Source organism: Rutilus rutilus (assembly GCF_951802725.1).
Source record: "Rutilus rutilus genome assembly, chromosome: 13".
Taxonomy (NCBI): Eukaryota; Metazoa; Chordata; class Actinopteri; order Cypriniformes; family Leuciscidae; genus Rutilus; species Rutilus rutilus.
The window spans coordinates 10492742-10518346 of record NC_140218.1 but is presented as its reverse complement, the minus strand read 5'-3'; the positions used below and the strand labels follow the sequence as shown (position 1 = coordinate 10518346).

The 25605-nt window shown below is 39.5% G+C and overlaps 3 protein-coding genes across 3 annotated transcripts in view; all 3 read right to left on the bottom strand.

The window, feature by feature from the left end:
• Positions 1 to 455: 455 nt before the first annotated feature.
• On the bottom strand, positions 456 to 17757 carry LOC311302151 (uncharacterized protein). Its single transcript, XM_084427791.1, has 4 exons — positions 17694 to 17757; positions 16789 to 16892; positions 1649 to 1799; positions 456 to 921 (listed from the first exon to the last, which is right to left on the bottom strand). Exons 1-4 carry the CDS (start codon positions 17752 to 17754, stop codon positions 839 to 841), a joined length of 399 nt encoding a protein of 132 aa, XP_084283917.1. The 5' UTR covers positions 17755 to 17757; the 3' UTR covers positions 456 to 838.
• Positions 17758 to 18696: 939 nt separating this feature from the next.
• Positions 18697 to 24301, bottom strand: LOC311302150 (cytochrome P450 2B4-like). Its single transcript, XM_084427790.1, has 9 exons — positions 24073 to 24301; positions 23753 to 23912; positions 23165 to 23317; positions 22689 to 22849; positions 21145 to 21318; positions 20708 to 20849; positions 19733 to 19920; positions 19519 to 19660; positions 18697 to 19432 (listed from the first exon to the last, which is right to left on the bottom strand). The coding sequence occupies exons 1-9, from the start codon at positions 24265 to 24267 to the stop codon at positions 19248 to 19250; spliced, it is 1500 nt and encodes a 499-aa protein (XP_084283916.1). The 5' UTR covers positions 24268 to 24301; the 3' UTR covers positions 18697 to 19247.
• Positions 24302 to 24870: 569 nt separating this feature from the next.
• tut4 (terminal uridylyl transferase 4) overlaps positions 24871 to 25605 on the bottom strand; it is a 36011-nt gene continuing 35276 nt past the window's right edge. The window contains exon 30 of the mRNA XM_084427789.1: positions 24871 to 25334. Coding sequence (XP_084283915.1) covers positions 25252 to 25334 — 83 coding nt within the window. The 3' untranslated portion in view covers positions 24871 to 25251. The remainder of the gene's footprint in view (positions 25335 to 25605) is intronic.

Below are 25605 nucleotides of genomic sequence, written 5' to 3'. Positions count from 1 at the left end.
AGAGGGTGGAGACAGTGGGAGAGTAAGTTTGACATGCCAGCTCATGCTTGTGAAATAGTTATATTAGTTATTACTATTAATGCTGCAAGGTTCTAAACAATCAAGATATGAAGAAGATTATACTTCTGTAAAACACAAATTTTCCCTTTATAAATATACTAAATAGATCTAAGGGAAGAAGTTAATTCACTGCAAAGTGGGGCAAGTTTAGTAAATAACTGACTAGCTCAAAGCATGCCAACATGCCAGTGGAAACGGGCAAGTCCACACCCTAATCTCTTCTTTGTTATTGATTAGGCAAAAGGTCTGGAAAGGTGTGTAACGGTGACAGTAAAATTATAGCAAGGTTTTCAGGTCAGATTGTTGCATAGTCATGCAATATCATTTTATACATTTTGAAGCATTAAAATTCTTTCTTTCTTTCTTTTTTTCTGCTCTTTTTTGTCTGTTTTCTTGGTTTGCTATAGGGAAGATTTTGGCACTACATAATTGTCTTATTGGGTCGTTATGTTTGATTTTCCTATCTAAAGCCTTTGTCCTTATGCAAGCAAAATAGGAATACGGCTAATAAAAATAAAGTAAATACATTTTAAATCCTTATTTTACACATAAAATAAAAACACTTTTTTGGACCCCTCCAAAAATAGGGGTATTAAAATATTTGACATTTTGTATAACAAATCAATGTGATGAAACACAGAAATAAAAGGAAAATAAAACATAAAAACTGTACAAAAATGATAAAATCCATTTAAAAAAGTTTCCAAATGATACAAAGTTAATCTTTTTTTTCTATAAGGACCTTGGGCATTGGTTTACAAAGTAAAGTGTCATTTCTTCATTTCTTCTGCTGAATGTAGTTGAGATTGCCGTGTCGGCCGTGTTGAATAAGCGGGTAATGTTGATTTGCCACCACTGAACCTGCAAGAGGAGAAGAAATGTGCGGTTATGAGCGGACACTTTTCCTGATTTCTCAGTGTAAAAACTATCAAGAAGAATGAATATTCAGAGTTAACTTCATGTCTATGGATAACATCTGTTGTACACATCAAATAATTACAACAGTACAAATAACATAAACAGCAATGTCCTGAAAACATATCCAGGTCATAATCAAAAATAAGTAAATGAAATACTATTCTACATAAAGAGAATGAAGCCAACTTTTACCAACATTATAGTCACCATGAAATCAAAATTGACAATTCTTATTTCTTTATGGAAGATTGCTGTATTTATCCGTGCACATCTTTTTTTTACTCATGTCCCTCGTAATCTTGCATCAAAAGATTTTATTTTAAATTATTTTATATTGTGACATTAAGACAATTATGCAGGACTCCTCTAAAATAATTAAACATAATAAAAAGGCAACACATCATGTTGGTTTGCGTTTTCTTGATTTTTTGTTTTTGTTTTTGTTTTTTTTGCTCTCTTTATTTGTCTTTCTTGGTTTGCTATAGGAAAGGTCTTTGGCACAACATAATTGACTTATTGGATCACTATGTTTAATTTGCCTAGCTAAAGCAAAAATTAAAAAAAATATATGCAAACATGTTTCATGTTGACAGAAATTGATGGACATACACATGCATAAAGTTTGAATGTTTTATCCTAACATGTCCCACAAACAGAAGAGAACAGGTACCTTGTGAGATGAAGGGTTTGTTGGGCTGCTGCATGTAGGGCGGCAGACGGTAGGGCATGAAGGATGGAGACAGGGAATATGGAGCAGCATCGCCGTGCTCCCAGGATTGAGAGCCTGGACTCACCCCCAAACTGAGATGGGAAATTAGGATCTGAGATGGAGAGAGAGAACCATGAGCAAATGGCTCAGTAATAACAGAGATGAAAATAAACAACAGAAGAACTCAGAATCGTTAAACTGTCACTCAACCACTATGAAACCACAAGCTTTCATTGCCACCTTCTTTATTGAAACTAGTCTTAAACTAGTAAAAGCTTGGCCTGTTTGTGAGTAATAGACATCATTATGCCATTAAATGTGCTTTGAATGTAAGGAAAACCAAGGTTTCATTAGACTGTGGTTTCAAAGTGTTACAGGGTCCAGGGATTAGTTTTTAACTAGTTTCCAGTGCTCAGTCTAACAGATGTGGAGTCAGCCATGCACCAAATACACCTGTGAGACTAACCTGAGCTCACCAACACCACCACAAACAGACAGCAAACTCATTTCACTTGTTTTGCAAACAAAAACTATTTTTACAGCGACCCAAATAAAGCACAAAAAGAGTATGTTTCAAGCACACAACTCAACGCGGATGAGAGCCTGGCTCACGACCGAGCGCGTGCTCTCTATCCAGCAGCTGGTAGCATCTTTCAGGGTGGGTGTTCACTCGCCCCTCTGGAAATTTCAGAGAACCTTGGGCCTCATGGCTGCAGCATCATCAGTTTTCCAATTGGGCTTGCTACTTTTGCGTCCATTACAACATTGGCTCAAGCGCCGTGTCCCAGCCCATGCATGGTGCTCAGGGCGCCTGCTCATCAAGGTGAACCACGGCTGCATAAGAGCCCTGGCTCCTTGTAAGGCTCCGAACTGGTACCAGTCCGGCATCCAAAATTTTGGGGCAGACATGCTATCCAGAGACAACACTCCCCCCGGGGAATGGTCTCTCAACCCCTCAGACAGTCTGTCTGATCTGGAGTGTGTTCGGGAGGGTGGAGGTCAACCTCTTCGCCTCAGAGAACACCACTCACTGCCCAACGTTCTTCTCAAAGTACAGGGATGCGCTGGCTCATGCTTGGCCCAGGCTCCCGCTTTATGCGTTTCCTCCGGTCTCAATGTTACCACAGGTCATCGAGCAGATCAGAACGAGCAGATGCTCGGTCCTTCTGGTAGCCCCCCTCTGGAAGAGCCAGGTCTGGTTCCCAGAGCTGGCACATATGGTGGACTCAGCCCCATGGCCTGTACTGATTGGGAGGGACCTCTTCATGCAGGCGAATGGGGCGATTTGGCACCCTCGTCCAGACCTGTGGGCCCTCCATGTGTGGCCCCTCAACGGGTATCCGGGGACCTCCCAGAGTCCTAGATACTATTACTGAGGCCACTACGCCCTGAAATGGTCAGTGTTCTCCAGCTGGTGTGCAGCTAAGAACCTTGAACCCCATTCATGTGAAGTACCAGTCGTACTGTCTTTCCTCCGAGAGCTGTTGGACGCGGAACGTTCCCCCTCCACGCTCAAAGTGTACGTGGCGGCTTTTACAGCCTACCACGACCCCGTGGCTGGCCAATTGCTAGGGAAAAGTAACCTCGTTGTTCGCTTTCTCAAAGGGGCTAGGAGGATGAACCCCCCTCGTGCCCCTTCTGTGCCAGCTTGGGACCTCTCGAAGGTCCTTGGAGCCCTGAAGGGTCCTCCATTCAAGCCACTTCAGTCGGCTGACCTAAAGCCTCTTTCGCTGAAAACCACCCTTCTGTTGGCCTAGGCATCAGTCAAGCGAGTAGGCGATTTGCAGGGGCTCTACATGAGCCCTACCTGCCTGGAGTTTGGGATTGGTTACTTCAGAGTCACTCTCAAGCCGAGACACGGCTATGTACCTAAAGTGCTCTCAACACCTTTCAGAGCGTAGATTATCACGTTGCACTGCACTATTGCAGTCTGTCAGGCATTTGCTTCAGTCGATTTAAACTGATTTTATGGCGAAAAGATTGGCTTTTATAGCTATAAGCCACGCCCATTCTGGCGGGCTCTGATGCATTGGACCTCATTGGTTCACGCATCAGACCCGCTTCGCCATAGGATGTGCAGTTGCTGTAGCACAGCCAATCAGTGAGCTAGCTGCTCTTATGGTACTTGCTTTGCAGCTGCACTGCGTTTTCAATATTCTTGAGGAAAGTAGTTTCCCCACTGCGTATAGCTACGCAATACTCGTTCCCTACTCTCAGGGAACCGAGGTTACGTTAGTAACCGAGTACATTTTTCAAAATTTTTTGTTGTTAGTTTAGTTCTATAACTTTAGTTAGAGTGTTTTCTTGTTATATTCAGTTTTTGATTTAAGCACCACTCTCTTGCTTCTTCCTCTTCACCAGATTGTCATTGTGTTTTGCTCGTCTTTGTTACGTTGTACATGTTGTAAATACTCATTACTTTATTACTTTATTACTACTTCACTTTATTGCAGTTGAAGAATTAAAGGGCACCTATTATGCCCGTTTTCACAAGATGTAAAATAAGTCTCTGATGTCCCCAGAATGTGTATGTTAAGTTTTAGCTCAAAATACCCAACCGAAATTTTTTTACAGCATGTTTCAATTGTCATTTTTTAGGGCTCAGAAAAACGCACCGTTTTAGTGTGTATCCCTTTAAATGCAAATTAACTGCTGCTGCCGGCCCAGGGGGCGGAGCCTCACGAGCTCGCGCTAAGAGCCAGGACAATCTCAACTGATAATATCACACATGCAAAACTTTTGTTATGTCTAATAATATTCCTAGACAAATAACATCTAATTGACGAGGGACGTAACAATTCTAAAAAAATTTTTTTAGTGAAAAGTAATTTCTAAGAATAATTATATTAAAGGTATAGCGGAGGATTTTCCCGAATTTTAGAAAAGAACCGCCCCCTCTCCACTTTTTGAAAAATTGCACATGCGCAACACTCTACCTGCTCCCGAGAGGGAACGCCTATTAAACGTGTGCACGAGAGAGCATGCACAAGCTAATCATAGCTTACATTAACTTTAGTGATTTTAACTAGCAGTGATTTTAAATGGATTTCTCCAAATAGCATGCCAAACTTTGCCTGTCAAGTAGAAACTTCACAACTGAGGCATCAGTGAGAAGCCCAACCTGTGTTTTGAGTGCACGCCATCGTGTGAATCGTGTGCACGAGCACGTACGACGGCCTTACATAAACATATCACCAGAATGATTGACACTTAGGAGGACCAATAGTCTTGATGATCCACCCGGAAAAAGAAAATCCTCCGCTATACCTTTAAGTAATTATAATTATAAATAAATAATGTAGTATACATACAACTAAATACAAACTTATAGGAAAATTATAGTTTTCTTAAAACCAGTGTCTCTATTCTGATATTTCTGTTTCTGACCCATATCAGTGTTTACTCATTTAGCCCCCCTTCCAGAGAATATTAACTTGTTTTGTAATTAATTAATTTACTCATACAACCAAATTATTCAAGACTCAAGAGTCTAGAGATATTTTGTAGAAACAGAATTGTCAGTTTGAACTTTATTCCTATTCACTCTATTCTGCTGTTTTCATGATAGCTTGTAAAGACAACTGTGTCTATGTTCATTAAGGTCATTAACACACTACATGTATCCACTTATTCCACTAATGCATATGCATACTTAGCATGTGTTATTCTTTTTAGGGTTTAAAGCACCATTGATCACTATATATTAAAATATGACTGTGAATCGTGTGTAGAAGTTTTTTTCAGTGCTCTGTGCTCTTGTGTTCCAGTGAATTCCTGATAAAAACTCAACCTTCGCCTTCGAAGAGTCATTCTGATCTGACTAATCTGTGACTCTTACCAGAGTTTCTTACGTATATAGGTGTGTCAAAGACTGTGTCCTTATATAACCTAATTTGAGTAAACAACAGAATACCATGTTTGGATGTTGCTAAAAGTTAACTGAACTGTTAACCTATCAGAAGCAGTAGAAATGACATCAACTGATTATCCACATGACTAGTACTTCAGTGAACTCTGTCAACTGACTGAACTTGAATGGCCTTCATTGAGCATATTGGTCTCTTTATGTGGTCTAACTACAATTCCCCTACAATGTTAAGGTTCAATCGACTGACGAAAGAAATTAATTACAGAGAACACAATGAAATACTGAGAAACACTGACTTTTGCTAAAAGGCTATGGTTAAAGTCACCCTGTGCTGAAAATCAAGCTTTTAATGTTGTTTATATGTCTCTGTAGTGTTTTAAATATGCTTTAAGACAAACCATGTGCAAATTCATAAGTCAACACCATTGCTGCTGAGTATGTTCTCCTTAAAACTGCAGTGAACCAAAGACAGTCTCAAAAAATCGCTGGTGTTTCTGACGTCACAAACTACCTTGTAACCAATCTGATCAACGTGTGATCGTCAACGAGTGGATATCTGAGCTGAGTGAGTGATTGGAGGCGGGGCTAATTTGCATATTCATAGAACTGCGTATACTAAACAAGGAAAGGGTGTTGAGTTACATTCAAGATATTTTAAAGAATGACGTTTTTTTTTCAAGGAAAAAAAACTTTTAAATATCTCATTTTGGAGATCAAAGATGAGTTTTAACAGGGTTCATATAGATTCTGTCAAATGAAATTCCAGGACTTTCAAGGACTTTACAAGCACTACTTTTTTGGGGATTTCAAGGACTTCAATCAGCGCTTAATCAAACGATATCTTTATTTTTTTTATTTTTTTTATTTTTACTCAAATTTATGGTATCTGGGACTGGACCTGAGCTCCTGGACTGGACCTGAGCTCCTGGACACGCCCCTACTTGATGACACACTGGAGCCACTGAGGCTGGCCCCTCCCCTAACAATATAAATAGAGCACATTCACATCAGTTTGCCGCTCAATCGCGAGTTACTGTCAGTACTATTAAGCCCCTTTCACACAGCGCTTTGAACCCGGGAAATTGCCGGCAAATTGCCAGAACGCCTTCTGTGTGAATGCAAGCACGACACAAGACTGATGCCGGGATCGATGCCGGGATCGCGCCGGAACGCGCGCTGTGTGAACAAAAGCCGTAATAATGGCGTGTCGTAGTGATGACGCTGAAGCGCGGGATTGTTCGCCAGCTGTGAAACGGCACGTAATGCGCAAGTTTGTGATCGAATCAGAGAAAAAATGCACAAGCGTGGTTTCTCGAGAGAGAAATCGCAGCTCATAAGCAAACTTAAGACGCTGCTGAGACATTACAAGTTACATCGATGTTACGTGTTTTTACGGGATTTTTACGGGTTGTGTGTGAACGCACTCTCTGATTCCGGAAAATCACTGGCAGTGTGAATGAACCAAAATTAAACGAACCCGGGTTAAATCAAATCCCGGGTCACTTTATCCGTGTATTTTCCGGAATCTATGTGTGAAAGGGGCTATAGTTACTACAGCCTACAGTTTGCTAGCTAGCTATGCCTTCGTCACGGAAATGCGTACTACCAGGATGCGATCACGTACAAAACAGATCGGTGTCCTTATTTAAATTTCCAAAAAACTATCACATTAAGAAGAGGTGGATTAATTTTGTGAAGAGCCACCTTGATGGAGAGCTGAGGATCACCGCCAAAACCCGCCTCTGTAGTGATAATTTTACACGGGATAGTTTTATAAACGTTCGTCGGAGACAACTGGGATTCACTGATAATCCGCTGTTACTGGTGAATGGGGTCGAACCGACCCGCCTCGGCCAATTAAGCTGCTAGGAGCATCCATTCCGGTGTGGTGAACAAATGAGTCCTATTGAAGAGATGAGTCCGAGCTTAGGACCCCATTAGTATGCCTGATCTAAATCTGTTCTTGCGATAACTTGTAGCTAACGTGAGCTGTTTAAACTATTAATAAGAAAAATAGTAATATACACAAATACAAATTATTTTATGTTTTTTTCATTTAATAAAAAGTGTACTTGTAACATATTGTGCTGATAATTACGTTAAAAAATAATGACAATTATAATTGCATTACGAATTGCTGTGAATACGGTAAGGCAGTATCAGGGCAGTGTAAGCTCAGGTAAAGCTCAGCTAGCACGATCATCGGATAACATTAGCTGTATGCTATGCTACTATTTAAGCTAACTGAAAAACACACTACCAACGAGAAATGTTTAATTTCACAATCTATAGCTTCGGTTAAATACTAGTATATGAAACGTATAAGTTAAAATACATTAATAACTCGTTATAACGTAGTACAAACGTCTTCTGTAATAAAGTGATTTTGTATGATTTGTAACCAGGCACTAAACCGATTACCCATAAAACGTGCTTTGAACCAATCGGATTGCTTGGGTCCTAAGCTCGGACTCATCTCTTCAGTAGGACCAGGGGGGCAGGGTTTCATACTATTTTGAAGTTTCCCCGGGCGCCGCCATTGGCTAGCGGACCCTCACCTGCTGTTAGCATCCCATTGACTCCCATTCATTTTGGCGTCACTTTGACAGCGAATAACTTTACATCTGAGGCGTTTAAAGACTCCATTTGTCCATTATTTATTTCTAAAGAAACACGAAAATGTATAAAAGGCTCCATTACCTTGTATCTTATGTTATGGCCCGTAGATGCAGTTTTTGTAAAAATAGGCTAACGATTGCGTCATAACCACGCGACTCTCTGTCGTACAGTAGAGACATTACCGTATGGACAGGAGGAGAAGCTCGCGCGCAATCGGGGGGACGTGGAGGCAAAATGACAAAGTAATTAATCAGAATACTTAGCAAAAGTTGCTCCTAATTGACTTCACTTGTCTCCGTTGAATCCAATGGGGTCGCTGTGTCCAGTTTATATACTGTCTATGAGTAGGACTCATTTGTTTACCACACCGGCCGTAGCGGTGACAGTTGAGTGTGGCGACGGCAGCTTTCCTGCGAGTGGGCGTGGTTTCAGCATAGCCAGCGGACACGCCCCCAGCGTTTGAGAGCAGAGACTACTGCTCATTTTTTCGAGATTTTGATAGCTTATTTTATGTACTTGCCAGCTTTTTTTTTATCATTCAAATTTGGCTGGGTGGCTAATAACACATTTTTCTGTGGTGTGACAAACTCAGAACACATACTTAATTTTGACTTACAGGGACTTTAACCATTGAAAGGATATTGAAACAGATTTTTTCCCCCATGAATATATGATTGACCTGAAGAATGAAAGTTGTATTATATACTTAATATCATGCTCATAGCCATGCGAAATAGCTCTATATCTCAGAGGGGCTGCAGCGTTAATTTTGCATGAAACAATAGTATTTTTTCAACAACAAAAATATATATTTATATTTTTAATTAGGGATGCACCGATACCACTTTTTGCAGATTGAGTCCGATACCGATACTTTCATTTTTGGTACTCGCCGATACCGTAACTGATCCCTGAATTTTCACTGCATTTGTAATTTTTAAATGTAGCCTATTAGTAGATAAACCAAAAGAATATAAATCATATTAGTTGGCTTAATTTGTTCATCAAATATATATTTCCTTAAGTTATTTTCATGCTTAATTAAGCCTGCTAAAATGCATTGTATGAGCTTCTGTTACTGGCACTGTTCATTCTATTGCTATCATATTTTATCTTTCATTTAACAGCACAGCACATATTTAGAGCAGCTCCAGCAGGGCTCAGTGCTGAGGACTGGGTCAGTGGTACAAATGTTTAGACACTAGTGAAATATCAATTCTTTATTCCAATTTTGATACTACAAAAACTACCAGCTTAATTAATGTGAATTAAAAAAATATTATTAAAGATAAGCAAGCAGTCAGTAACAAAATAAGAACAAATAATCAATTTAGAAATAGGACAAATAAATACAATTGAACAGAGAAAGGCTAAAAATGAAATAAACAGTGTTTTTAGAGTTTTTCATGTAGATCTAACAGGTAGGCCTACAGATATTTGAATAACGTAATCGAATGTGAAAAAATTGCATATTCAAGTATAAATTAAATATAGATGGGTCTTTTTGTAAATATGAAAAGGGTAGCCTATTTAGTCAAGAGCAGTGAGTAATTTCTTTGTCCTTTGTTTGATTAACATTAAAACACAGCAGCAGGTTTAAGACTGCACTGTTTACACTGCTGCCCCTTTAACCCTCTGGGCTTCTTCATTAATGTGTTACACTTGGCTTGCTTTCGTGCAAAAACGTACGAAGCCTTAAAATTTAACCTTTTTTTTCCCCCAGGAAAACCAATGAAATATATTTTTGTTCAATAATATTTTTTTATTATTATTTAGAATTCTTAAAGATTTTTATGATACTTTGCATTAATTATATAATTTTTATGAGCTATTTTTTCCATTAGAATTAATATATATATTTTTATTTTTTTTTCATTTTTTGTTTCAATAAATGCAACATTTCACATCAAAATAGAGTGCAGGCCTAAAAAAAATTAAAAATTCAAGTGAGAAGAGCGCCATCTAGTGGCTTTAAAAATATATAAATGTGTGTAATGTCCTATAACCGCCTATAGGCTGCCTATAGCTTTTTTATTTATTTATTTATTTTATTTTATTTTTTTTGATTCCCATTCAGATTCAAATTACTAAGCAACCACTGAATGGAACAACACAAAATATATATCATTTTAAAGCTTAGGATCTCAGCTTTTTAATGCATCTAATCACATGTATTAACTCCTATCGAGTGATGAGTAATCCCTCTAAAACTGAGTGTACCGCCAGCAGGCGCCACCTAGCTGCGAAAATATTCATTACCATATTTTTTTATTTCTTTGCCTTGATTAACACAAAGTTGATGTCATTTGAAAGCTTAGAGTCTGAACTTTACAGTGAAAAAAGAATTTTCCTCCAATTTTATTTCCTTCCTGAGTTATTCCATGACAAATAAGAAAGATATGCAAAATCATAATAAAAATTATATATATATTTTGTCTTTTATCAGCAGTTTCTTGGCAGGACAATGTCCAAATGTAATCTAATTTATATTTTCAAAAAATTTAAAAAGAGTTCTTTCAAACGATACCTACCTTTTGACTCTCCTTGCTACAGTTTTGGAGTTATGATTATATAGATTTTATATAGTTTGGAGCAAAATTTGTTGTGTGTGTGTGTGTGTGTGGGGGGGGGGGGGGGGGGGTGTCATATCTGCACTCTTGATGTTTTAGAGTGTCACTCTTTCATTGCTGTGCACTTTTTTTCTGCACAGTGGCTGATTTGTAGTTTGTACCACCAAAAGTTTCTCTGAGTTTACCTATTTTTTCGTATTTCCCATTCATTTCCTTTGGTCGGTCATTTTTGCACGAAGGAAGCTAAGTGTGACTTTTTTTTTTTTACGACCCTTTAACATATCTGAATCATCTCCTTGATTTTTTTGTGTGTTCACATAGGTAATATAACAAAAGTCACCAAGTTTCATCCCCCTCCGATGAAGCAAAAAAATTCAAAACTTAAACGTTTTCGTGCATTTTTGCACGAAGAAGCCCAAATATACAAGACAGACTAAAATATTTTCTAAATAAAATACAATTATTAACTTTTTCATATAAAATAATGGCATTTATTACGGAGCCCCCCTAGTCCCACTTTGTCAAAAAAAAAATTATAACTATCTTGTGGTCTCAAGACAGTAACTCGTGGCCTCAAGATAGTAACTCGTGGCCTCAAGATAGTAACTCGTGGCCTCAAGATAGTAACTCGTGGCCTCAAAATAGTAACTCGTGGCCTCAAGATAGTATCTCGTGGCCTCAAGATAGTATCTCGTGGCCTCAGGATACTATCTCGTGGCCTCAAGATAGTAACTCGTGGCCTCAAGATAGTATCTCGTGGCCTCAGGATACTAACTCGTGGCCTCAAAATAGTAACTCGTGGCCTCAAGATAGTATCTCGTGGCCTCAAGATAGTAACTCGTGGCCTCAAGATAGTAACTCGTGGCCTCAAGATAGTAACTCGTGGCCTCAAGATAGTATCCCGTGGCCTCAAGATAGTAACTCGTGGCCTCAGGATACTATCTCGTGGCCTCAAGATAGTAACTCGTGGTCTCAAGATAGTATCTCGTGGCCTCAAGATAGTAACTCGTGGCCTCAGGATACTATCTCGTGGCCTCAGGATAGTAACTCGTGGCCTCAGGATAGTATCTCGTGGCCTCAAGATAGTATCTCGTGGCCTCAAGATAGTATCTCGTGGCCTCAGGATACTATCTCGTGGCCTCAGGATACTATCTCGTGGCCTCAAGATAGTAACTCGTGGCCTCAAGATAGTAACTCGTGGCCACAAGATAGTAACTCGTGGCCTCAAGATAGTAACTCGTGGCCTCAAGATAGTAACTCGTGGCCTCAAGATAGTATCTCGTGGCCTCAAGATAGTAACTCGTGGCCTCAGGATAGTATCTCGTGGCCTCAAGATAGTAACTCGTGGCCTCAAGATAGTAACTCGTGGCCTCAAGATAGTAACTCGTGGCCTCAAGATAGTATCTCGTAGCCTCAGGATACTAACTCGTGGCCTCAAGATAGTAACTCGTGGCCTCAAGATAGTAACTCGTGGCCTCAGGATACTAACTCGTGGCCTCAAGATAGTATCTTGTGGCCTCAAGATAGTAACTCGTGGCCTCAAGATAGTAACTCGTGGCCTCAAGATAGTAACTCGTGGCCTCAAGATAGTATCTCGTGGCCTCAAGATAGTAACTCGTGGCCTCAGGATACTATCTCGTGGCCTCAAGATAGTAACTCGTGGTCTCAAGATAGTATCTTGTGGCCTCAAGATAGTAACTCGTGGCCTCAGGATACTATCTCGTGGCCTCAGGATAGTAACTCGTGGCCTCAGGATAGTATCTCGTGGCCTCAAGATAGTATCTCGTGGCCTCAAGATAGTATCTCGTGGCCTCAAGATAGTATCTCGTGGCCTCAAGATAGTATCTCGTGGCCTCAGGATACTATCTCGTGGCCTCAGGATACTATCTCGTGGCCTCAAGATAGTAACTCGTGGCCTCAAGATAGTAACTCGTGGCCTCAAGATAGTAACTCGTGGCCTCAAGATAGTATCTCGTGGCCTCAAAATAGTAACTCGTGGCCTCAGGATAGTATCTCGTGGCCTCAAGATAGTAACTCGTGGCCTCAAGATAGTAACTCGTGGTCTCAAGATAGTATCTCGTAGCCTCAGGATACTATCTCGTGGCCTCAAGATAGTAACTCGTGGCCTCAAGATAGTATCTCGTGGCCTCAAGATAGTAACTCGTGGCCTCAGGATACTATCTCGTGGCCTCAGGATAGTAACTCGTGGCCTCAAGATAGTATCTCGTGGCCTCAAGATAGTAACTCGTGGCCTCAGGATACTATCTCGTGGCCTCAGGATAGTAACTCGTGGCCTCAAGATAGTAACTCGTGGCCTCAAGATAGTAACTCGTGGCCTCTAGATAGTAACTCGTGGCCTCAAGATAGTATCTCGTGGCCTCAAGATTGTATCTCGTGGCCTCAAGATAGTAACTCGTGGCCTCAGGATACTAACTCGTGGCCTCGAGATAGTAACTCGTGGCCTCAAGATAGTATCTCGTGGCCTCAAGATAGTAACTCGTGGCCTCAGGATACTATCTCGTGGCCTCAGGATAGTAACTCGTGGCCTCAAGATAGTATCTCGTGGCCTCAAGATAGTAACTCGTGGCCTCAGGATACTATCTCGTGGCCTCAGGATAGTAACTCGTGGCCTCAAGATAGTAACTCGTGGCCTCAAGATAGTAACTCGTGGCCTCTAGATAGTAACTCGTGGCCTCAAGATAGTATCTCGTGGCCTCAAGATTGTATCTCGTGGCCTCAAGATAGTAACTCGTGGCCTCAGGATACTAACTCGTGGCCTCGAGATAGTAACTCGTGGCCTCGAGATAGTATCTCGTGGCCTCAAGATAGTAATTCGTGGCCTCAAGATAGTAACTCGTGGCCCCGTGGCCTCAAGATAGTAACTCGTGGCCTCAAGATAGTAACTCGTGGCCCCGTGGCCTCAAGATAGTAACTCGTGGCCTCAAGATAGTAACTCGTGGCCTCAAGATAGTAACTCGTGGCCTCAAGATAGTAACTCGTGGCCTCAAGATAGTAACTCGTGGCCTCTAGATAGTAACTCGTGGCCTCTAGATAGTAACTCGTGGCCTCAAGATAGTATCTTGTGGCCTCAAGATAGTATCTCGTGGCCTCAAGATAGTAACTCGTGGCCTCAGGATACTAACTCGTGGCCTCAAGATAGTAACTCGTGGCCTCAAGATAGTATCTCGTGGCCTCAAGATAGTAATTTGTGGCCTCAAGATAGTAACTTGTGGCCTCAAGATAGTAACTCGTGGCCTCGTGGCCTCAAGATAGTAACTCGTGGCCTCAAGATAGTAACTCGTGGCCTCAAATAGTAACTCGTGGCCACAAGATAGTAACTCGTGGCCTCAAGATAGTAACTCGTGGCCTCAAGATAGTAACTCGTGGCCTCAAGATAGTATCTCGTGGCCTCAAGATAGTAACTCGTGGCCTCAGGATACTAACTCGTGGCCTCAAGATAGTAACTCGTGGCCTCAAGATAGTATCTCGTGGCCTCAAGATAGTAATTTGTGGCCTCAAGATAGTAACTCGTGGCCTCAGGATACTATCTCGTGGCCTCAAGATAGTATCTCGTGGCCTCAAGATAGTAACTCGTGGCCTCAGGATACTATCTCGTGGCCTCAGGATAGTAACTCGTGGCCTCAGGATAGTATCTCGTGGCCTCAAGATAGTATCTCGTGGCCTCAAGATAGTATCTCGTGGCCTCAGGATACTATCTCGTGGCCTCAGGATACTATCTCGTGGCCTCAAGATAGTAACTCGTGGCCTCAAGATAGTAACTCGTGGCCTCAAGATAGTAACTCGTGGCCTCAAGATAGTATCTCGTGGCCTCAAGATAGTATCTCGTGGCCTCAGGATACTATCTCGTGGCCTCAAGATAGTATCTCGTGGCCTCAAGATAGTAACTCGTGGCCTCAGGATACTATCTCGTGGCCTCAGGATAGTAACTCGTGGCCTCAAGATAGTAACTCGTGGCCTCAAGATAGTATCTCGTGGCCTCAAGATAGTATCTCGTGGCCTCAAGATAGTATCTTGTGGCCTCAAGATAGTAACTCGTGGCCTCAGGATACTAACTCGTGGCCTCAAGATACTAACTCGTGGCCTCAAGATAGTAACTCGTGGCCTCAAGATACTAACTCGTGGCCTCAAGATAGTCACTCGTGGCCTCAAGATAGTATCTCGTGGCCTCAAGATATTAACTCGTGGCCTCAAGATAGTAACTCGTGGCCTCAAGATAGTAACTCGTGGCCTCAGGATACTATCTCGTGGCCTCAGGATAGTAACTCGTGGCCTCAAGATAGTAACTCGTGGCCTCAAGATAGTAACTCGTGGCCTCTAGATAGTAACTCGTGGCCTCTAGATAGTAACTCGTGGCCTCAAGATAGTATCTCGTGGCCTCAAGATAGTATCTGGTGGCCTCAAGATAGTAACTCGTGGCCTCAAGATAGTAACTCGTGGCCTCAGGATAGTAACTCGTGGCCTCAGGATACTATCTCGTGGCCTCAAGATAGTAACTCGTGGCCACAAGATAGTAACTCGTGGCCTTAAGATACTATCTCGTGGCCTCAAGATACTATCTTTTTTTGACAAAGTGGGACTAGGGGGGCTCTGTACTAATCAAATCTTGGGTGAAGTTTTACACACACACACACACACACACACACACACACACACACACACACACACACACACACACTTGATATGTTTGGAGCCATCAATAGCAGCCATCAGATTTTTTATTGGTCAAGAAATTGCACTTAATATGACTTGTTCTGAATTTTGTTCTTTTATTATGAACAGACATCTCAACCGTTTGGTAGAGGACTGTATCTAAAATACTGTAGGGTCTAATTAAAAAAAATAATAATTGATTGTTGTTATTGTTATCATAATTGAATAAAAAATGCAAAGAAAATTTTTTTCCTTTGCTTTTTTCATGGTGCGTACCTTAAAGGGTTAAAGGGATGCGCTCGACCAGCTCGCGCGTCTGTGCCGCTGCGCGCTCAATCCACCGCACGTTTTTTTCCTCTTTGGTAGAGGACTGTATCTAAAATACTGTAGGGTCTAATTAAAAAAAATAATAATTGATTGTTGTTATTGTTATCATAATTGAATAAAAAATGCAAAGAAAATTTTTTTCCTTTGCTTTTTTCATGGTGCGTACCTTAAAGGGTTAAAGGGATGCGCTCGACCAGCTCGCGCGTCTGTGCCGCTGCGCGCTCAATCCACCGCACGTTTTTTTCCTCTTATCAGCTCGTTACTTTGTGTTACTATATTGCGCAGTGGCGGCTGGTGAAAAATATTGTAATGTGTGTTGCGTTTTGGGATATTGTCTTGGCAACTAATTAATGAGACTGATTGAGAAATGAGAGCCACCGGGGCGGGAGCTGTTGAGAGACTGTGGGTGGAAAAAGGTTTAAATGGAGCGCAAAAAAACGATGGATGGGGGCTCGGTTCCGGTTATATTGAACAACAATACGCGGTACTCATCTTTTTTGGGGGAGGGGGATGTCGTTCGCGGTCGGTTAGGGCCGCTCACATTTCCCTTCACAGAACGGTGTGGAATTATCAATATATAAAAATTGATAATAAAATATCTTAAAATATCGGAGCATTTTTACAAGTGCGAGTAGGCTACATGAGCTCGGTATCGGTGCATCCCTATTTTTAATAATTCAAGCACTTTTCAAGTACCTCTTCAAAAATATGGCTGTTTTCAATGGTTTTCCAGGACTTACATTTCAAAAAGTCTAATTCAAGTAGGCCTACTTTAAGCACCTTGTACGAACCCTGGTTTTAAGGGATACAAATATTGACAAAAAAATTATCTATATCGCCCAGCCACAGCTGCCAGTAAATTGTTTTGTTGACGGAAGTGAATCAATCAAAACGAACTTTGGCTGGACAATAACTTTATTCTAGAGCTGCTATAAAGCCAAAACAATCTCTGTTACTTTAATTTCCTATTATCACTGTAAAGCTGCTTTGAAACGATCTATATTGTTAAAAGTGTTATATAAATGAAGATGACTTGACTTTCTTACACATTCAGAGGACTGCCTGTTCCTCCCGACCCGCTCCTGGCCTGAAGCACCTTGAGGAATGGGGATGGACTGAGAGCTCGCCAGGGCCCGGACCATGTGAGGGACTGGAAATAAACCAGAGTAATCACAGTCAAACTCTTTTATATGCTGCCCCCTACAGGCCACAGATCGTGTCAAGACTGAGTTACAAAATCAACAATGATGATGCAACATAAAACTCAATATAAATGTCTTAGGCAAAATGTATAAAAAAAAAAAAAAAATGTCTATTTATCCAATAATTTTGTATATTTTGTATTATTTATTATAAATATTTATTTAATATACTCATGAACTATAGTGGTTAATTATTAATAGTGAAAGGTAATTGTTAAAAATAATTAGATTACATATTGATTAATTAGAAATATATAATATTAATATAAATAAATTGAATATATTAAATTGATATTTATTTATAAAAATACAGTAAAAATAGTTTTTACATTTATATTTACAAATATAATTTTAAAAACGACTTTTATTTTAGTGCAACTACTGTACTTTAACCTAAACTACTGTATTTTAGTGCATCACACATTTTAAATATACTTGAATTGAATTATATTTAATAATGATATTGTAAATAAAATATAGTTTAAATAATTGAAAAAGGTGTAAAATAATCTTTGTAAGATTATTATTTACCCATTTATGATTTTTTATTTTATTTTTACAATTATTTGTATTTACTTATTATAAATATGTATTATATTAAATTATTTTATTAAATATATTCATGAACTATTTGGGCTTATGAAAATGCTCTAGAGAGGCTGAATAAATTAATAAATAAACAAACAGAATAAATCATTTTCTAATTAAATAAATAAATAAAATATTGAATACATGAAGTTCAGCTGTACCTGGCGCTCCTCTCTGACGGAGGTGTTTGTAATCGGGACAGTCACTCCTCACGTGACCCATATCGCCACACTGAAAACATGTAGATTGAAATGTCCCCTTAAAAAGGTAACCATCTTTACATTAATCTCCCAGACCAATAACTTTTATTACAAAATTGCAATTATGCTGTTGTTGTGCATGTTATACTGTACATTTAATGTGGGACAATAGTAACCAGATTTTTTATATATATATATAATATGACCCATCCATCCACCCATTAATCAGAACCAAGCACTGACCTGATGAAGCTGAAGAAAGCACTTCGGGATCTGATGGTCCAATATCCTGCAGGCGTCACTTTGAGTAAAGCACGCAGGTCCTGCCCGCTCCTCCTGGACTCAGTGGTGCTGAACGGCTACGCTTCTGTCCGCCAGCTCTTGGCATCTATGCCTAATGTGGTGATACTACAGGGATTAGGTGTCCAAACATTCCTTCTCCCCGCAGACACTAAACTACAGCACAGACTATGGAGTGGTAGCAGTGTTTACGGATAAGTTATCCCTCAATACTCTGCTGTCTAAAACAGGACATTTGACCAGATGACCAAAGCAGCCGCTACAAATGTGAACATTTTCCTTCACTAAACTGTGACTTCTGCAACCTGGCCTGGATGACCACAGACAATAGCAGTAATAAGGATACATGGATTTTTTTTTTACCTTTTTTTTTAATTTATTTTTTTACTTTTGACCAGATGTCTAAAATATATTATAGAAATCGCTGTGTTTACATCTTTGAAGACCACAAAAGCACTTCATTCTTGTATGTGGTCACACACAAATCAGGAAATATCTGCAAAATTCAGGAAGTTGTATGAACTAATTAGGCAAATCGTGGGTTGTTTTCCTTAGTCTTAGAGTATGAGATTTATATGATTGATTATAACTTTATATACTAATATTTACACATTTTAAATCTTCAAATGTTTTAAAAGAAATGTTCACAAGAATTTATTTTTTAATAAGATTTATTTTATTACATTTGCATACAATACAATACAATACATGCATCCTGCTAAAATGACACTGTAGGTTTGATAAAATATTGTCAAAAAGGATCTGCATTAAATGAAAACTTTGATTTTAAAGCATTTGTGTTTTTTCTCCACTCATATGAATAGATTTTTGGGGGCATATAGATATAGTACCATGACGTACATGATGCATGAACTCAACCAGTTTCAAACACGCACACTAATAGGGTGTGTTACAGCTCCACGTGAATAGCCATACATCTAGTTTAGACCTGTCCAGGCTTGTCTGTAGTAAGCTATCACATGAGAGATTACATCATGAGAGAAACAAAGCTTTACAGTGGTATTACAGCACTGCAGTCATTTATTGTGATATTCAGGGATTACACTTTACAACAAATAGTACAGCATCCATAACTATTAATCTAGAATATAATTCCTTAGCTAAAATACTAACATCAAGTTTTAAAGCTGCCTAAACCAGCTACGGAAGCTTTGGAAACTACATTAATGTAGGAAAGGTTACTGATGGTCAATCTTAGGAACCTCGGCTGTGGCAGATGATGTTGTATGGCTTAGGAGAGCGGACCACACTAGCAACCCCATTCATGTCTGGCTGCGGCTCACCAGGTGGCCAGGAGAAACGAATCCGCTGTAAGAGAGAAGTGACGAAGACGAAGAGCTCCATCTTAGCAAGAGTCTCCCCAAGACATACCCTCGGACCTGATAAATAGAGATAAAACACAATGGGTTTGAACCTAGTTGGCTTTGCTCTTGGTCTACTGGTATCGTAGTCACAGGTGACTCACCCAAGGAGAAAGGGAGGAAAGACTCTGGTTTGAAGAATTGTCCATTATCATCTAAGAAATTCTCTGGGTTAAAAGTGTCTGGATACTTCCAGTGCTCCTTATCACTTAAAATTGCTGTTAAGTTAGTCAGTATCTCGGTGCCCTAGAAAGATGATGTTTGTTAGTGGAACAATTTAAATCAAGAAAAACAACGCATCCAGGCTCCATTCAATACCTTGGGAATGTCGTATCCTCGTAGTTTTGTGGGCTGAGTTGTTTCATGAATCACGCCAGATGGTACAATGTTGCCAAAGCGCTGAAACTCATGAACAGTGGCATTTGTGTACGGTAGTTTGTCACGGTCATCCATGCTGGGAGAGCGGTCGTAACCCAACACCTGAACAATCTCCTCATGACATCGCTCTGTAACGTCATTAATGTTCATGTGTGTACGTTTCTCAGTGTTAAAACCCAACAAGAAAGCAACTGGAAGGTTGACTTAATGAAACACTGTGGCGCTTTAAAAGCTTACTCTAACTCAAACAATGGTGTGTTTGGGATGGGGCTACCTGTGTGCTACAAGGAAAATCTGTATAAACCTAGTTGCATTTACAAATTATGCACTTTTTTTTCCAATTCAGCATTTCCGTTTGGCTACTTAAAGCTCAAAACTTGGACTCTAGAGCTTTGAAGCAAAATAAAAAAACAATATTGCAGAGCAGACCTCTTGCGCCATTGCGCCAAAAAAACAGCAGGGGAACCATGAACTTGCATTTGGTAAAATACACATTTGTGCATATGTAAGACACATCATTACAAGATTGTTTTGCATATGCAAGAAGGTTTGACATCAATAAAACCAAATGTCACTGTTTTTTTTATTTTTCTCAAAACCAATCATGACATGCCAAGCCAAGTTTGAATATGCACAAATGAGATTCGAGAGCTGTGGAGGGGATTTTCAGTGAATAATGACTACAATTTGGTCTGTTTCTTAAAGCAATTGACTTTGATAGAAGACAGAATTAAAATGCAGAAAACCCTTAAAATGCATGCAAAAAGAACAGATCAGAAAACTTTACTTATCACCTTTATATCTATATTTATGTACTTGGCAGATGCTTCTATCCAAAGCGAATTACAGAGCATGCAAGATATACATTTATCAGTTCATGCATTCCCGTTAACATGCAATGTTAATCCTAAGTACCTTGTACATCTGGGTTTTGTGCCAAGTAGATGAGCCCCCATCTGATGGTGGTCGATGTGGTGTCGGTTCCAGCAAGGAACAAATCAGCTACTGACATAATCATGTTCTCCTCGTGAAACGTGGAGTCCTCGTTGGACTTTTGCTGCTCCAAGAAAAACAGAAAGCATTTCAATTGATCCATGCATATCTAGTTATCTAGCAGCCTACCGTGATTTCGCCTTGTAGGATATTGTTGGTCCTGGAACAAAATTCCTATAAGGGTTAGAAATGGAATTGGGGCTTGAAGCAGCTTCAAATTTATGGGGTAGTTCGTAACAAAAGATGTTCATCCAAGAACATGTATTACTTGGGAAAATCGCTGCCACCTTTCCAAATTGTAACTACCATCAAAGAGTGGATTAAGCAGTTTCTAGAACAGTTAGTTGTGATGATCTCACTTTCTCAATCTCCAGCAGGTAGGCATCAATGAAGTCTCGTGGACTGTCTGGATCCAGAGTTTCTCTGTGTGCTTTGATTGATTCCCTGAAGAAACCCTTCAACTCTTCGCCGTTCTGATAGATTTTCTGGTGTGGCCCTGGGAAATGTTTGATGATGGGAAGCAAGTTAAACACCTGGAAAAGAAAAAGGCTACAGATAACTATGCAGCATTAACAGCAAAAGTTTAGTTTCAACCTGCTCATAAACACCTGCCTAGAAGTTACTTCCAATACTGAAGACATTTTCTGCATCATAAATCACATACTCTCAGAGTAGATACTTCTTATGAGTAGGTACTTCTTTTGAGTAATTACTTTCTGAGCATTAAACAAGTACTCTACAGTAGCCTTTTGGGATAGTAAAGTGTCCATTGGATGCACCCTTCAGAATCTAGTCTTTAGATCAGTGTGTTAAATAATTTTTGTCCTTTGTTGTGTATCTTTGGATTATGTTGTGTTGTAAATAAATCCAAACAATCAAAAAGCCATTCTTTTTTAAATCTCTACTCATTCTTAGTGCAAGGTTCCTCATAATGGTAGGGCCTGATAGCACCTGATAGGGCCATTATGGGAGGGTCTTTGTCTTTCTCAGGTGTGAAACACATCAATATTCATGACGATTCACGCCTCCTCGCATAAAGCTTTCTTACACAAAACATGTCTTACAAATTTAAAATCAATATATTGTTTTATCTGAATGAGTACGCAGGATGATTTTCACATAGTTTTGACGCAAATATTCTAGGCTACCCGATAAATTTTTCAAAAGTCTTGTGAAGAAATAATCAGTATGGATTTCATGACCTTATTTCAGTGAGAATTTTTCACAAACCACGCATAAACTTCATTATCTCAAAACTACAAACTTTTACATACATTCTGCTGACATATTATTGTAGCAGAGTTTGTGCTTAATACAGTGTAATAAGCACAAATGTCAGAACACCCCAGAAAACACCTCAGACCCCAGAGGGTTAAAGAATAAGAGGTTAAATAATAACAACAACTTTAATGGAGTCAGATTAACTATATTGGAGTCAGATAAATATTTCAATTATACACGTCATCCTTCAACTGCCTTTTGTTCCGATTATTGGTTCAAAATAGCAGCGTAAGCTTCCAGCCTTACGAAGGTGGACTTCCAGGATCAGGGTTGGACTCTGGTCAAGCAGTTCCCTTTGTGGCATATAGCCTTATTCGAAGATCAAATTATTTGTTGATGGTTTTAACAAGCAAATACACAAAATTGGAGACAACCTTGATGTAGGTAGTGTTGGTAATGAAAATGACAGCCATTTACAGCAAAAAAGCAACAGGAGCACTTACTTTCAGAAAGCTGAGGTTTTGATGCGGCACAAATGTGACCGCTGGTAAGGTTTAGCACATTATTGCTAAAGATTAACGATGCAATGTGTCGACAACCTATGGGAATGCAGACAGTAGAGCAAGATCCGGTTGGATACTGGGACAGTTAAGCAAAAAACATTTTTAACACTTGATCATACCTCCCCAATAAGTGACCCTGTATGATTGATGTTCTCCTTCAGGATTTCCAGAAGGTATGCGAAGCGCTTGTTATCGTAGTCAAACCGATCCCCAAAGACAATGGAACAGATAATGTTGGAAACACCATTCTGTATTGGATGTTGGGGGTCGAAAGGCTTGCCTTCAACAAAGAAAACCTTGTGTTAGTTTTTGGCAAGGAGTATTTTAATTGTTTAAAGAGAAACTCCACGTTGAAATTATAGCTGGCTTGCTGAATAACACATTTGGTTTAATGACATTTGAAGCTAACCTGAATACTAAGGCACAATTGGACTATACACTTTAAATGTTTTGGCTAAGAATTCATGTCCACATACTTGCGTAAAAGAGCATGTTTAAAGTTTGTTTAGAACTTGACTCAAGTACGAGGTGGGACATGACAGAGTACAGCACCTCTAAACATTGAAAACATTCACAGGTTAAAATCCTCAATAACCTTCTGATTTGAGCATTTCAGAAAGTAGGTAACTGCTTTCCTCTGTCACACGTTCCTCCACAGATTTCTTTCCCAGGCCAAAGTTTCTGAGCGTGTGCAGAGCAAACCGTCTCTGCTGCCTCCAGGTGTGACCAAATGTGACCATTATTATGCCTAATGGAAAGAGAACAGACCTTCAGAGTTACGAGGAAATACACAGACAAGTCGAACAAAGAAAGTACAGACAACTTAAACAGATGCATAGGTCTACCAGCCCCAAACATCTTGACCAAGACCATGTTGACCTCGGCCTCATTGGCCAGTAGATTCCCAGGTTTAGACTAGCAGTAGACTGCTTGAGGCCCAGATCCAAACCAAGACCACATTTATGCAGTCTTGAGAGGTTTCAAGTATCAACTTCACTGGCTGGTTGCTCCACTGATCAAGACTAGCTTTAGAAGACTTTAAAAACCACGTAAGAAACTTTTAGCTTAATTTTCCAGCAGGGCTAGTTATGGCAACTATCAACAATTATTTCCCTTTTTCCATTTCATCAAAACTTGGATGTACAGTACTAGTACCCTACAATTAATACAATGTATTACTGACCGAATCCATTACTGATCCAGTTTGGAAGTGGTAGAGGTGGCCTTCCTGAAAAAGATGAAGCATTTTGGACCAGGGCTTCTTTCGTGACCTGGATTGTATTGAGGAGTATCGCTGGCTTCCTCCCGAGATAAAAAGTGGTCATCTCTCCATACTGAGGCATCTACTCAGAGAAAATTTCACAGCACTTCAACACAACTTAAGTGGTTTAAACATCATCTCACTTGCAAGCGAAGTCAACATAGCTCAAGCACAAGGAGAACATAAGATACCTTTGCACAAAAACAAAGCCTCTGTAAAATAAGCTCAAAGCAATGACTCACTGATCTCAGAAACTCCATTGGGTTCTTCAGAAAATATGGTATGTTACCCACAAAAGGTAGAGGTCTGGGACCAGGAGGAGTTTGACCTCTGTAGGAATTAATCCTGATGATCTCGAACAGAACCAGAAAGATCAATCCCAGAAACAGAGCCAGGCCAACAGAGGCCAGGTTTAACGTCATGAGAGTCGCCAACATGATTGCTTTCAAGACAAACACAAGAGCAGCGGACGACTGTGGGCTTTATAAACAGAGCGAAAGAGGGAGGAGACAGTGGGAGAGTAAGTTTGACATGCCAGCTCATGCTTACGAAATAGTTATATTAGTTATTACTATTAATGCTGCAAGATTCTAAATGATCAAGATATGAAGAAGATCATACTTCTGCAAAACACAAATTTTCCCTTCATAAATATACTAGCTAGATCTAAGGGAAGAAGTTAATTCACTGCAAAGTGGGGCAAGTTTAGTAAATAACTGACTAGCTCAAAGCTCTCTACGACATGCCAGTGGAAACGGACAAGTCCACACCCTAATCTCTTCTTTGTTATTGATATTAGGCAAAAGGTCTGGAAAGGGGTGTAACGTGACAGTCAAATTATAGCAAAGGTAAAGCATGAGTTTCCATTTCAGATTGTTGCATCATTTTATACATTTTGAAACATAAAAAAAGAAAGGTACTACTAAAAAATATATTGCAAATAAAAGGCAACACAGCAGCATGTTGTTTTGCTTTTTCTTTATTTATTTTTTTGGTCTTTTCTTGTTTTTTTTTCTGCTCTTTTTTTTCTGTTTTCTTGGTTTGCTATAGGGAAGATTTTGGCACTACATCATTGTCTTATTGGGTCGTTATGTTTGATTTTCCTATCTAAAGCCTTTGTCCTTATGCAAGCAAAATAGGAATACGGCTAATAAAAATAAAGTGAATACATTTTAAATCCTTATTTTACACATAAAATAAAAACACTTTTTTGGACCCCTCCAAAAATAGGGGTATTAAAATATTTGACATTTTGTATCACAAATCAATGTGATGAAACACACAGAAATAAAAGGAAAATAAAACATAAAAACTGTACAAAAATGATAAAATCCATTTTAAAAAGTTTCCAAATGATGCAAAGTTAGTCTTTTTTCTATAAGGACCTTGGGCATTGGTTTACAAAGTAAAGTGTCATTTCTTCATTTCTTCTGCTGAATGTAGTTGAGATTGCCGTGTCGGCCGTGTTGAATAAGCGGGTAATGTTGATTTGCCACCACTGAACCTGCAAGAGGAGAAGAAATGTGCGGTTATGAGCGGACACTTTTCCTGATTTCTCAGTGTAAAAACTATCAAGAAGAATGAATATCAGAGTTAACTTCATGTCTATGGATAACATCTGTTGTACACATCAAATAATTACAACAGCACAAATAACATAAACAGTAATGTCCTGAAAACATATCCAGACCATAATCAAAAATAAGTAAATTAAATACTATTCTACATAAAGAGAATGAAGCCAACTTTTACCAACATTATAGTCACCATGAAAT

Excerpts from the sequence above, each read along its gene's own strand:
- LOC311302151 (XM_084427791.1), bottom strand. The coding sequence starts at position 17,754 with ATGGGTCACGTGAGGAGTGACTGTCCCGATTACAAACACCTCCGTCAG. Across the intron at positions 16,893-17,693 it reads CCGTCAGAGAGGAGCGCCAG|TCCCTCACATGGTCCGGGCC; the intron begins GTACAGCTGAAC and ends GTTTATTTCCAG. Across the intron at positions 1,800-16,788 it reads ACAGGCAGTCCTCTGAATGT|ATCCTAATTTCCCATCTCAG; the intron begins GTAAGAAAGTCA and ends TCTCCATCTCAG.
- LOC311302150 (XM_084427790.1), bottom strand. The coding sequence starts at position 24,267 with ATGTTGGCGACTCTCATGACGTTAAACCTGGCCTCTGTTGGCCTGGCT. Across the intron at positions 20,850-21,144 it reads ACCTGCTGGAGATTGAGAAA|CAAAAGTCCAACGAGGACTC; the intron begins GTGAGATCATCA and ends TTCTTGGAGCAG. Across the intron at positions 19,433-19,518 it reads TTTCCTCCCTTTCTCCTTGG|GTCCGAGGGTATGTCTTGGG; the intron begins GTGAGTCACCTG and ends TCTATTTATCAG.